This window comes from Salmo trutta, chromosome 33 (genome assembly GCF_901001165.1).
Source record: "Salmo trutta chromosome 33, fSalTru1.1, whole genome shotgun sequence".
Classification (NCBI taxonomy): Eukaryota; Metazoa; Chordata; class Actinopteri; order Salmoniformes; family Salmonidae; genus Salmo; species Salmo trutta.
Window position 1 is genome coordinate 8,699,481 of NC_042989.1, and position 13,937 is coordinate 8,713,417.

At 43.6% G+C, this 13,937-nt stretch overlaps 1 protein-coding gene across 2 annotated transcripts in view; it reads left to right on the forward strand.

Annotated features, from left to right (window-relative positions):
- The window catches only part of mgaa (MAX dimerization protein MGA a), a 40,969-nt gene extending 27,513 nt beyond the window's left edge, over window positions 1-13,456 (forward strand). For both annotated transcript variants that reach the window (XM_029729692.1, XM_029729691.1), the window contains exons 14-25: window positions 851-1,150; window positions 6,017-6,990; window positions 7,157-7,285; window positions 9,081-9,192; window positions 9,379-9,755; window positions 9,863-9,952; window positions 10,053-10,178; window positions 11,205-11,316; window positions 11,397-11,765; window positions 11,908-12,075; window positions 12,167-12,250; window positions 12,364-13,456. In XM_029729692.1, the coding sequence (XP_029585552.1) occupies window positions 851-1,150; window positions 6,017-6,990; window positions 7,157-7,285; window positions 9,081-9,192; window positions 9,379-9,755; window positions 9,863-9,952; window positions 10,053-10,178; window positions 11,205-11,316; window positions 11,397-11,765; window positions 11,908-12,075; window positions 12,167-12,250; window positions 12,364-13,187 (3,665 nt within the window). In that variant the 3' untranslated portion in view covers window positions 13,188-13,456. The remainder of the gene's footprint in view (window positions 1-850; window positions 1,151-6,016; window positions 6,991-7,156; window positions 7,286-9,080; window positions 9,193-9,378; window positions 9,756-9,862; window positions 9,953-10,052; window positions 10,179-11,204; window positions 11,317-11,396; window positions 11,766-11,907; window positions 12,076-12,166; window positions 12,251-12,363) is intronic.
- The last annotated feature ends 481 nt before the right edge of the window (window positions 13,457-13,937 follow it).

Below are 13,937 nucleotides of genomic sequence, written 5' to 3' on the forward strand. Positions count from 1 at the left end.
TTGGCCATATACCATAAACCCCAGAGGTGCCTTTTTGCTTTTATAAACCAGTTACCAACAGAGAACAGTAAACAAGTATTTTTTGCATTATATATTGTCTGATAAACACGTCTGGAATGTTGTTTCAGCCAATCGGCATCCGTCCTGTATAGAACATTTTAGAAGTTCAATTACAATTCATTTTTTAGTCTGATGCAGGAAGCTGTTTTCCCTCAGAGCAATTTAATATTGTTTGTCCATAGCAGTATCCGATTCATGACAGATTCACACACGTACACAAGCGTGGGACACTGACCCTCTACCTCCATCTCTGCTCCACGGTGACTAACCTGCCCCCAGCGGGAAAGGTCTTCACACGGCTTGTGGTCAACCAAATCAGCTCCTCACAGCAGAGGCTGCTCCTCACTAGTGACCCACCACAGTCGTTGAGCAGTATTCAGCAGCTTACCGTGCCCTCTACCTCTCTGGTAGAGGTAGCATCAGGTAGCTCTTGTGCCAGTTCCTCCACTGGCACACCCAGTCCTGCCACCATTTTTAGAAAGCCCCTCTAATCTATTTGTGCTGCTATCTTGACTCCCCAACCTCCCACAGGCTAACCGTTGGTCCCATGGCCTGCCACTTTCATATTGTCTGTTTGTGGTCGTGACACACGCATAGTGCTAGCATAGCTCTGTTTATGACCTTCATCCTTTTTTCCCATATCCCAAGTCTGTGCTTGAGCCCTTCCCATCTCATCCTGGGGAGCTCTGATGTGGTGATTGTTCTGTGCGGTGCGTGGTTGTTTGTGGTGCGTCTTTTTATCCATCCTGTTTTCTATCGTTGTTGAGAAACAGAATGCTTCGTTTTTCAGGTGATGCGTCTCTTCCAAAGACCTCCCCAAGCAGTGGTGTGGTTACTAGTCCCCCCGTGCTGGTGCTCCCTGACCCAGGGACCAGTAACTCTGTCAGAATGGCGTGTCCTCCTACCTCCCAGACCCCAACCCCTCTCATCCCCCTGACCCCTCTCGCAGCAGGGCGGAGAATGGTTCTGCAGCCGGTGCGGAGTGCCTCAGGGACCACCCTATACCGGAACCCCAACGGACAGCTAATCCAGCTGGTTCCTCTCAGCCAGCTGCAGGCCCTCAACCCCAACCTCGTCATGCGCAACAAGGGTGAGTGTCTGACCGTTGATGATATTAATGCCAAGGCACTGCTGCTCTGTCACATGCAAGACTGAGTATGTTAACCCCTTAGCCTCGTGGGAATTGGCTTATATGGATAGGGCAAAATAATGTGTCTTGCAGAAGAAATATGGAAAGCATATGCATAACCATGGTTGCAGCCCCGTCTTTACAGAATTACTGTTTACTTTATGCAATCCAAAAACGGTCCATTTATAAATTGCTATCTGCGTCAGGTGGGTATAATTTGAAAGCTTGTTTTATTGTCGACATGACTGGCTCAATGATAAAATACGATCTTGCAGTGTTATGCTTTCACAAGGCAATTCAGAGAAGCATATCTAAATTTTGGTGCACATAGAATGGACTCGAGTGCATTCCGATGCATGGTCCGCGACAAATCTTCAGAATATAACAGACATAGGCACATTCTGTTCAGAACAACCCAGGGTATAACGTCATTTTGTACATCAAACATAGTGATCATAAACCAGGGTTCGTCAACTAGGTTTGGCCTCGGGCCCAATTTTTTACGAGCTAATAGCCAGCGGTACCTAACATACAGTTGAAGTTGGAAGTTTACATACACCTTAGCCAAATACATTTAAACTCAGTTTTTCACAATTCCTCACATTTAATCCTAGTAAAAATTCCCTGTCTTAGGTCAGTTAGGATCACCACTTTATTTTAACATTTTGTTTTTTACATTTTAGTCATTTAGCAGACGCTCTTATCCAGAGCGACTTACAGTAGTGAATGCATACATTTCATATATTTTTTCTTCTTCCGTACTGGTCCCCTGTGGGAATCGAACCCACAACCCTGGCGTTGCAAACACCATGCTCTACCAACTAATAGTAGAGAGTGATTTATTTCAGCTTTTATTTCTTTCATCACATTCCCAGTGAGTCAGAGGTTTACATACATACACTCAGTTAGTATTTGGTAGCATTGCCTTTAAATTGTTTAACTTGGGTCAAACTTGGGAGACTTTTGGCCTATTCCTCCTGACAGAGCTGGTGTAACTGAGTCAAGTTTGTAGGCCTTTTGCTCGCACACGCTTTTTCATTTCTGCACACATATTTTCTATAGGATTGAGATCAGGGCTTTGTGATGGCCACTCCAATACCTTGACTTTGTTGTCCTTAAGCCATTTTTCCACAACTTTGGAAGTATGCTTGGTGTCATTGTCCATTTGGAAGACTCATTTGCGACCAAGCTTTAACTTCCTGACTGACGTCTTGAGATGTTGCTTCAATATGTCCACAATTTTCCTTTCTCATGATGCCATCTATTTTGTGAAGTGCACCTGTCCCTCCTGCAGCAAAGCACCCCCACAACATGATGCTGCCACCCCCGTGCTTCACGGTTGGGATGGTGTTCTTCGGCTTGCAAGAGTTCCCCTTTTTCCTCCAAACATAATGATGGTCATTATGGCCAAACAGTTCTATTTTTGTTTAGTCAGACCAGAGGACATTACTCCAAAACGTACGATCTTTGTCCCCATGTGCAGTTGCAAACCGTAGTCTGGCTTTTTTATGGTGGTTTTGGAGCAGTGGCTTCTTCCTTGCTGAGCGGCCTTTCTGGTTATGCCGATATAGGACTTGTTTTACTGTGGATATAGATACTTTTGTACCCGTTTTCTCCAGCATCCTCACAAGGTCCTTTGCTGTTTTTCTGGGATTGATTTGCACTTTTCGCACCAAAGTACGTTCATCTCTAGGAGACAGAATGCGTCACCTTCCTGAGCGGTATGACAGCTGCGTGGTCCCATGGTGTTTATACTTGCGTACTATTGTTTGTACATATGAATGTGGTACCTTCAGGCATTTGGAAATTGCTCCCAAGGATGAACCAGAATTGTGGAGGTCTACAATCTTTTTTCTGAGGTCTTGTCTGATTTCTTTTGATTTTCCCATGATGTCAAGCGAAGAGGCACTGAGTTTGAAGGTAGGCCTTGAAATACATCCACAGGTACACCTCCAATTGACTCAAATGATGTCAAATAGCCTATCAGACGCTTCTAAAGCCATGACATCATTTTCTGGAATTTTCCAAGCTGTTTAAAGGCACAGTCAACTTCTGACCCACTGGAATTGTGCTACAGTGAATTATAAGTGAAATTGTCTGTCTGTAAACAATTGTTGGAAAAATGACTTGTCATGCACAAAGTAGAGGTCCTAACTGCCTTGCCAAAACTATAGTTTGTTAACAAGAAATTTGTGGAGTGGTTGAAAAAGGAGTTTTTATGACTCCAACCTAAGTGTATGTAAACTTCAGACTTCAACTGTAATTAGTATATTATAATAATAGCACAATGAATTGGCCTACACTAGAAATTCAACAACATTTTTAACACATCTGATTTGTACATAATAAATTCAGTGACAATAACATAATAATTTTGATCTGATCACACTCTTAAAATCACCATGTCTCTATTTAATTATTTTGTCTATTTCGCTGTGCGTTGATTGGTGGGGAAAAACGGGTCTACTTAGCCTACTGTACTTAGTTTAACGGCAACATTCGTTCAGAACAGTTAGCTTGATAGCAAGAGAAAATGTCGCTCTCAATAAGAGTAGAAAGGTGGATAATGAAAATGTTTCAGGGAAGATTGGACAGAGATGCGTTCATCTCACAAACTTTTCCCAATGCCAAGCCAGTGTCTTATTTGCAATGAAAATGTCGCCGTTTGCAAAGAATTCAATCTCAGATGTCATTATGAATCTAAGCATGGAGCTTTCAAAGTGGCCTTCCCTCTCCAGACATAGGCCCGACGCAGAAACATTGAAGCGTTAACCGCAAGCTACCAACACAGCTTTTTGGGCTGACATGTTCTGTCACTTAAACAGGTTAAATCTGCACTTACAAGGAAGAGGGAAAATAATCGTAGACATAGTGGAAAAAGGTGAGGCCTTTACTAGGAAGCTTGAGTTGTTTGATTTGGACTTGTCATCTGGAAGGCTACTGCAACTCAGCACACTGAAGAAACGACAGGCAGAAGGAGCAGGCCGCAGCGTTGTCAGAGGTGATGGAAGATTTCATCAACTTCTCCATCAGATTTGAAGACTGCAGCATGCCCAAGGATATCATTGCGTTTGTAGGTGATCCTCTAACAGTCCGCCCCAGGTGGAGAATTCTCCTCCCTTGCTAAGAAAACAATATCCTCACTGGATGAGTCCGCAATTCAGACTTAGTTGATTGAATTCCAGGCATCGAGCCAAATCAGGGATGTGCTCAGGAGTGCGGAATCCTTGTGTGCGTTTTGGGTGGCATGCTCAGAGGAATACAGCACAATAAAGAAACGTTTTATGTGCTAACAGTGTTCGGATCGACTTACATCTGCGAGTTTTCATTTTCCTCTATGAACGTAATATGGACTCGCGACAGGAACCGGCTTTCACATAAGTCAATCGAGGACTGCCTCCGCATCAAAATCACATCCATCTCACCTGACATCCACAAGATCGTGTCTGAGGGGAAATTCAACTTTCCCATTAGTAAGTAACTTAGTGGCCTATATGACTATATTTGGTAAATACTAACGTTATTGTGAGTGATTATCCAGGGATATTTAGGTCTCAAGCTGAAAGAAGCAGGCTATCCATGTACAGACATTCAGAGACAAACATCGCCTTTTTTTCTTTAAATGATTTGTTTTATGTAGGATGTTACATTTTTGGACAGTTGCAATTGTAAGTAGGCCTAATAAATAAAAAAATCCCCCTTCTATTAGGCCATATATTGTTTTTATTGTGAAAAATGCTGTTAAGTCTCATAGCCTACCTCAGCCAGTTAAGTTATTTCATATAGGCCTAGGCTCAGAAGAAATATACTACAATTAAGCCCTCTTCTTGTTTTAAAGTCAAATTAAAATGAAGATTATTGTTGAAATGAGTTCCTTGACTGGTGTATGTTTTCTCCATCTGTTGCTGTGCAACACTTGCGTAACTAGTTAGCTATATTCTCAGCACTAGGTGCTGTTCACCTATTTTGAACTTGCGCTGCAGTTGCAGCTTTACGTTTCAGCACCACAAAATGGTCCGCTGCCTGCTTTATTAGTTGACCGTCTCCTTGCATTCTCTCTCTTCATGAATGAAGTTACATTTTAACGTTTGCATTATTTAGGTAGGGTAACTTCCTTCTTGGGACATCGCATTTGGGAGTTTTTGGATCTCGGAACTGAGATTTTTGTATTTATTTTAGAAAAATTTTGTGAAAAAATTTTGGGGCTGTGGGGGGCAAAATGCTATTGCTGATTGGCCAGATTTGGACGCGGGCTGCCAATTGGGATACCCTGTCATAAACGATGACACTGTATATTACATTAGTTAAATGAATAGAAATGTGAAGTGCACATTTAGACTGTTTGGCTTGGTTGTATAACATCAAAGCGGTATTTATTATAATCCTCAATGTCTCATCTGTCAAAAATGGAGTCCTCTTAATGTACCGCATTTCCCACACTCAGACAATTCTTTTTTTCGAGTTGCCCAATTAGCGGGAGGCATGGGGGCATCTTCTTCTCGCTCGCGGTGCTAAAGTTCAGAATTGGTTGTCAGTCAAAACCCACACAGAGCTGTGAAGAGGAGACCCTGAGCTCTGACATCATGTATAGCATGTTAATGTACAGCCACTCCGTTCCAATTTGGGCGCTTATCAATGTAAAGGGTTAATTAATAACCATTTTATGGAACAATGATTTGAACATTTTAGACGGATCAGGGAGTTCTATAGTAGTCTATGTATAATGTGAACTTATTATCTCCACTGAATGAGTGCTGTGTGAATATTTTTTTTTTTGTGTGTATTATAATTGGAAAGTTGCAGAACTTTTTCTCCTTTTCTTTTCAGGGGGTTTGATCAGCTTAACCACACCTGCGTGCATGGCCTCGGGATCGACAGCCACCCTTAACAGCTCCCCCTCCACCACCTCTCTCACCACATGGCAGAACACCATCACTACCATCCCCCTGGTCCCTTTCACTGTCCCAAAGTCTCCAGGTAGCACCACCGCCACTAAAACCACACCTCCCGAAGTCACTTCCTCCATATCAGGCTCCAAGTCTTTCAACATCAGTAACGCTAATCTCTCACCCACTGAGACAAATAGCGGGACGTACACTTTGAAGATTGTTCCTCAGACGGGTAACAAGGAGCCCATCATCATCAAGTGTCCCAAGGTGCCAGCCCAGCCAGCCCAGGGCTCCTCCAAGGTCATGCCTATAGTAGGGGGCTTTACTGTGCTGCAGCCTTCCCCGAAAACCACAGTAATTACTGTCAAATTCCCCACAAAGACTGATAGGGAAACAGGTGTCAAAGTTGCCACCACCACCACCACAGTGGACTCCCATCTAGACTGTAAGGTCACGTCTGAGCTGTATAGTTGGATGCTGCCTTGCCAGAAAAGCACAAAACCCCCTGTAAGCCACAAGTTTAAATTTATTAAAGCTGACACTATCCCCACAACGGACTCCAATACAGATCCTAAGATCCAGCCTGAGATGGGACGAGTGCCCCCCAAAATCCTCAGACCCCCTATAACCCCGGTTCCAAAGACAGATGCAACTTCGACACCTATCTCGTCAGCGGACTCCAATGTAGACCCCAAGCTCCTTCCTAGGATGGCTTGTGTCAATCAACCCTACCAGACCTGGACAGGACGACCAAAGAAGAAGAAGAGGAGGAAGGAGGTTGAGGTTGTGGATCTGATGGAGGATGAGGACGACTCTGACGACATGGACGAGGGGACGGATGAGGAGACGGACAACTCATCTGACGACACTGTTAATTCCTGTGTTAATAAAGAGGATCTCATCGTCATCCGTGTAAGAACTCTTTAAGCTTTATACAAGACAAGTCTGTTTTCATATTCCGTCATCTAAACCGTAGTCTCTTTCTTGGTTTGTCTTATTTGTGTGGGTAGGCCCGGGCTAATTTGGATGTAAACAGTTTGCACTCCATGATTGCGCTTCTTTCTGTTGTGTCCTGTAGAAGCAGCTGAAGCACAAACACAACGTGCTGGAGAGGCATCGGCGCTCCGAGCTCCAGGGACGCTTCCAGCAGCTGAGAGAAACACTGGAACTTGACGAGAAAGCTGCTAAAATTAAAATCCTCAACGACGTAAGCACCAATAAGTCAATAGAATCCCTTGAATTAAAGGGCGCATCCCAAATCGCACCATATTCCCTATATAGTGCACTACTTTTGACTAGTGATTGGGGGGGGATTGATACAGTTGCATGTCGCAATGTTGTTTTGGACGATATTATACTGAACAAAACTATAAATGCAACAATTTCAACCATTTTACTGAGTTAGCGTTCATATAAGTAAATCAGTCAGTTGAAATAAATTCATTAGGTCCTAATCTGGATTTCACATGACTGGGCAGGGGAGCAGCCATGGGTGGGCCTAGGAGAGCATAGCTCCACCGACTTGGGATCCAGGTCCACCTACTGGGGAGCCAAGCCCAGCCAATCAGAACAAGTTTTTCCCGTCAAAAGGGCTTTATTACAGACAGAAATACTCCACAGTTTCATCAGCTGTCCGGGTGGCTTGTCTCAGACAATCCCGCAGGTGAAGAAGCCGGATGTGGAGGTCCTGGGCTGGCATGGTTACATGTGGTCTGCGGTTTTGAGGCCGGTTGGACATACTGACAAATTCTGTAAAATGACAACGGAGGTGGCTTATGGTAGAGAAATGAACATTACATTCTCTGGTAACAGTTCTGGTGGATATTCCTGCAGTCAGCATGTCAACTGCACACTCCCTCAACTTGAGACATCAGTGGCATTGTATTGTGTGACAAACTGCACATTTTAGTGGCCTTTTATTGTCCCCAGCACAAGGTGCACCTGTGTAATGATAATGCTGTTTAATCAGCTTCTTGATATGCCACACCTGTCAGGTGGATGAATTATCTTGGGGATGGAGAAATGCTCACTAACAGGGATGTGAACATAGTGCACAACATTTGAAAGAAATTAGCTTTTTGTGCGACTGGAACATTACTGGGATCTTTTTTTCAGCTCATGAAACATGGGACAAGTATATATTGATACTTTGACCCCAAGTATCGATTTGTTGGGTTACCTGGCGATAGTCGGCAGTACCGTTATTTTTCATCTTATAGCTTGTTCTCCATCTTATTTTTAAAAAGTGAGCCAACGTGTTTTCAGCACTTTTATTTCCATGACTCATCAAAACTAATTTTCAGATGGCTCTCTCTTGTCTCTCTGCAGCAGACATATAGTGAGCAATATGTTTGGAACATCAAATCATTATAAAATCCAAGTATCAAATCGCAATACATATAGAATAGTTAGAATCACAATACATATAGAATAGTTAGAATCACAATACATATAGAATAGTTAGAATCACAATACATATAGAATAGTTAGAATCACAATACATATAGAATAGTTAGAATCACAATACATATAGAATAGTTAGAATCACAATACATATAGAATAGTTAGAATCACAATAAATATAGAATAGTTAGAATCACAATACATATAGAATAGTTAGAATCACAATACATATAGAATAGTTAGAATCACAATACATATCGAATAGTTAGAATCACAATACATATCGAATAGTTAGAATCACAATACATATAGAATAGTTAGAATCACAATACATATAGAATAGTTAGAATCACAATACATATAGTATCAGCACCTAAGTACTGTGATAATGTCATATTGTGAGGTCCCTAACAATTACCAGCTTTACTTTTGACCAGAGCCCTATGGCACTATATATGGAATAGGTTGCGATTTGGGACTCATAAAAGGTCATATTTGTGTATTTTGTTATTGTGGCCAATCAGAGCGGCGCTCTAGTTTTTGTTTCGTTGAAGCAACCATCCTCAATAGATGACACGTTAACTCTGTTATTTAACCAGGCGAAGGAGGAGATCCAGGTCTTGACAAAGAAAAGCACCAACGTGGAGAAGCTGAGGAGTTCACTGACCCTGGAGAGAGCAGTTCATGTCAAGAAGATGTCCCAGTTAACTGGTAATAATGGACATTTGACCCCCCCACCTCTCCATTTCCTCTTATGTACTTCCTCTCTCCTCCTGTAACATGTCAACATTCTGTATTCTGTGGGTTTGCGACAACTAATGTAAAAAAGGTCTTTGTAGATGAATGCATTTGACTGACTGATTGATTGTACATTCAACCAACGTGTTTCCTCCACAGGAGAGTCTGAGGAACAGATACTGACGAACATCAAGTACATCGGTTCCCAGCAGAAGATCGAGAAGCTGCACGCCAACTGGAAGAAAGAAGGGAAAGTCTCCTCTGCTCTCTCGTCTTCCTCAGTTGTCTCCACCTGCGGTGAGTCTGAGCAGAGACCAAGGCCTGGTCCCCTCTCAAAGAGGACCACAGAAGAGGCTCAAGGGGGTAAGAGCATGGGAGGAGTGACAGCAGAAACGGAGGAGGACAGGGATGAGGTGGTGGACCTTCTGGAGGACACGGAGGACGAGAAAACCGACAACTCCTCGGATGAGACTGAGGATTCTGACGTTGACGACAAAAACTACAACGCTAAAGGGCACGTCATTAATACCACCAGTGTAAGAAATAATTGATTATTCGGTTTCTGTTCATTAAATCTCTTCTCTTGAGAATTGTGGTTTTTACTGGGGTTTTTTTCTCTCGTTACGACTCATCTGTCTTTCAGGATGAGGAGGAGCTTGTTGACATTGAGAGTGTGGAGGACAATGCAGTGAAGATCACCACTCCACAATTGAAGGCAAAATGCACTAAAGAGGTGGAACAACCTTTTATTCCTTCCTTCAAATATGGTTATGCTGTGATTTCAGTGTCCATGGTTGTAATTTGTGGTGTTTTTGGTTCAATGTTACCATTAGCACTGGGACTTGCATAACAAATATGAGAGACAACGCTGTGCTGAGTTTCGGAAGAGCTTTAAAGCCCTGATAGAGACTTTGGACCTTGGCAACCCGGCACCTACTAATGTTTTCATCCTTGGGCAGGTAAGACTAAGGATGCATCCCAAATGGCGCCCTGTTCCCTATATAGTGCACTACTTTTGACCAGGGCCCATAGGACCCATAACACCTCAGAGCTCTCCAGAGTAGCTCATGTATCACGTGATTTACCATGTCATACAGTACATTTCAGTAGGTGGTGTAGGCATCCACATTACATGGATGCCATTACATTACTCCCAAGTGACACAGCGGTCTAAGGCACTACATCTCAGTGCTAGAGGCGTCACTCCAGACTGGTTCGATCCCGGGCTGTACCACAACTGGCCGTGATTTGGAGTCCCATAGGGCGGCGCACAATTGGCCCAGCGTCGTCCGGGTTAGGGGAGGGTTTAGCCGGTGTAGGCCGTCATTGTAAACAAGAATTTGTTCTTAACTGACTTGCCTAGTTAAATAAAAAATAAATAAACATGGTACAACTTTAAACTTATATGTCCTCCAGCAATTATTATTATTATTATTTTAAAAAAAATTTTAAATAAATGTTTTACTTTTTTAAACTTTTACTGTTGAAAAAACATATCCCAGGTATAGTACTACACGCACTAAAGGGTAAAAAAAAAATGCTTTGCACCAAATTATATATTTTTGGGGGACACGACTGCAAACTTCAAGGAGGTGATGTCATCGGCCTCCCTCCTTGCTTGAGGAACAGCAGAGAACAAAAGAGGAAAAGCTCACCCCTTCTTCTGCCATGTCATGATGATACCTGGACCACTTATTAAGATGTGCCTTTTGTTAAGTACATTAGGTGATCAATGAGCTGGAAAGGAGACTGGAGTGAGACTTTCGATATTGATTGTTGGGAGTGTTAAGTAAAATAAGCTATGGCCATTTCGATTTTTCTTGATGATTCGTTTAGGAAACAATTGGCATATTCAGGGAAGTTAGCAGACTAATTAATTGACGCTGCCTTGTGACATACAGTACCTCCCAGAACTGCATCGAGTTTTTTTTAGTAAGTAACCTTTTCACTAAATGATACCAAGTATTGTTTCTGTTATTTAACAGGCCCGAAAACAAGTCATTGACCTGAGAGACAAATGCGAACGCCTGGAAAAACTGAAGAGTGCGCTGACCGAAGAACGAGCTGCTTATATCAAGAAAATCTCCCAGAAATCTGGTAATGGGCCTTCCATTTGACTATCCTCTCCTCTCCAGTCTCTCCCTCCGGTAACACTGGCCTATTGTCTCTCTCTACAGGAAAGACAGAGGAGCTCATCCTCAGGAAGCTTCAGGACATCTCTACCAAACAGAAGAACATGGACGTGATGCTCAAAGGGAAGCGGAGAGGGGCGTCCTCCGCCCCCTCGTCATCAGTCCTACCCAATAAAGCCATCTCACCCAGCAGCACTGAACAGACTAAGCCAAAATCCCTGGCTCCCGGTCTCAAGTTAAAGGTGGTACCCACCCCTGTCCCACACTCTATCCCCCCACGGCCTGCACCCCAACAACCCAAGACAAGTCCCATCATCTCCCCACCCTCCAGGAAACCCCCCTCAAGGTGTCGTTCTCCGGGTGAAAGGACAAGACCTAACATCCTGTCTCGCAGGAAACCACAACCTCCCCTAGGTAAGTCACCTGTCCCTCTGACCCTGTTACTGTCTAGCTGCACCAAATGGGCCAGGCTGACTGTAGATCTAGACACTGAACTTCCATGTGAAGAAATAAAGCACTGTCAATCATTTGGATTTTTTTTCTGCCTCCCCAACAGATTCCCCACCTGTTCATGCTCGGTTTCTCCCTCCTCAAATGCTGTCTATAGTGGGGGGAGTGATACCATCTCAGCAGGGGATCACTAAGAGCCCAATGCAGCCTGCCAGTTCTCTGCTTCCGGTAGGACGCGTCACTGGAATCGAAATGCAACGGTCTCTAATACCAGGTAGGCTTTCAGTGACTCAATGTACTCAAAGTTTCAAACCACATTTTTTTGTTGATTTGATTCTGATTCTTCTTAAATTTCTTTTTTTTAGGTGTCGCTTCAGTTACCATCTGTATCCCCTCAATGTCACAACCCATTTCTCTCACTCCACCTCGTAATATCCTCAACAGGGGAGGTAACTTCCGACACGTTTTTACCGCTTGGATGTAGAAATCTATGAATCTGATTAAGTTAGCTCAATGTTTTTCCCATTGAGACAAAACTGTTATTTTGTTTCCTATTTTTCAGTTCCTCATAGCGCCAATGTGATTTCACTGGTCAAAGCCCCTCCAGGTGTGTCAGGGGGAACTCCGAGGAGGCCATCTCCAGTGAAGGGTAAGGGAAGTGGGCTGGAGGACGGGGAGGTGCTGGGGAAGCAGCTGGACCACTCTGGAGACGGTGTAAAGATCAACGACGCAGACAGGAACTCGGATGAGGAGGACGAAGACAACGAAGAAGGTGACGTTGAAGACGAGAGTCTGACGTCTCTCCTCAACGAGATCGTCTTCCTCAACCAGCAGATGACCACAGACAACATCAGCCCCAGTGGTCTTCCAGTGGTCACCCACAAACCAGCCACTGAGCCTGGGGAGGCTGGGACGGACCGGTCCTCACCACCACCACCGCCGCAGGCAGAGAAGGAAATCATCAGAGATGGAGATGACGAGCGCTCCCTCAGCCCCTTGTTTCTGAGACTTGACGAGGACCTTCTGGGGCTGAAAGAGAGACAAGGCCAGGATGAGGCTTCCAAAGGCCCAGGCCTGCCAGTGCCACAGGCAGAGGACCTTAAAGTAGGTTCTGGATCCAATGAGAAACCAACAGAGACAGGTTTTGCTCCTGCTCCGATTGTCAATGGGCACTGCCCACAAGGACCAGCATGCACTGCAAAAGGTCACGGTGTACTTCAAAAGGCGCTGACCCCGCCTCCGCTGTTGCAGATGAAAGTTGGCGTGGCCAAGGTGCTGGAGTCCATTGATAAGCCGGGGGATGCCCTAGCCCCGCCCCCGCTACTGCAGATGAGGCCAATGCCGAGGCTAGCCCCACTAGGACTTAAGAACAACCCTCAGACGTAGAACTAAGCACTAATTAACTTAGGGTCAATGTTGTAGCCATCTCTCCTCAAGACCCTTACTCACATGGGTCGTAATCATTTGTCACCAAACTGACAAAAACTGACTGAAACAGGGTTGGACTACTACCTGAACTTGTCCAATAAGAAATGTTCATTTTTGTTTTTCTGTTGCAAAAAGTTTCGCCACGGTGTGCTGTAATAAATATGACCCTTATGTGGCTCAACCAATCAGGGATAACTACATTTAAAGGTACAATGTAGCCGTTTTTATCTCTGTCAAATCATTTCTTGGTAACAATTAAGTAGCTTGCAATGATTGTTTTCAGTTAACATGGTCAAAAATAGTTTCTTAGCAAAGAGCAATTTCTTATGCAAATTTGCTAGTGGAAAACGATCGGTTTTTGGTATATTAACTTATTTATTGCATGGTGACGTCACCAGGCAGGCCTAAACCCCATCCCACCAAAATGGGTTGAAATGTATTTTCAAACCACTCTTACACTAAAAGCACATGATCAGATTTTTCACAATTTCACAGTATTAATCCAACCTCATAGTGTGTAAATATATCTCAAATACAGGGCCTTTGAGATCCTTGTAAAAAAAACGGTTTTTATTTATGTCTTCTGCACATTTGTTTTGTTTTATAAGCGGCACTACCTAACGTGCCTATCGGATATCCAAAGATGTTTGTTTGTATCAATTTATACAGTATATTGACTTGAAATGCAAAGACTGACATGACACTGTT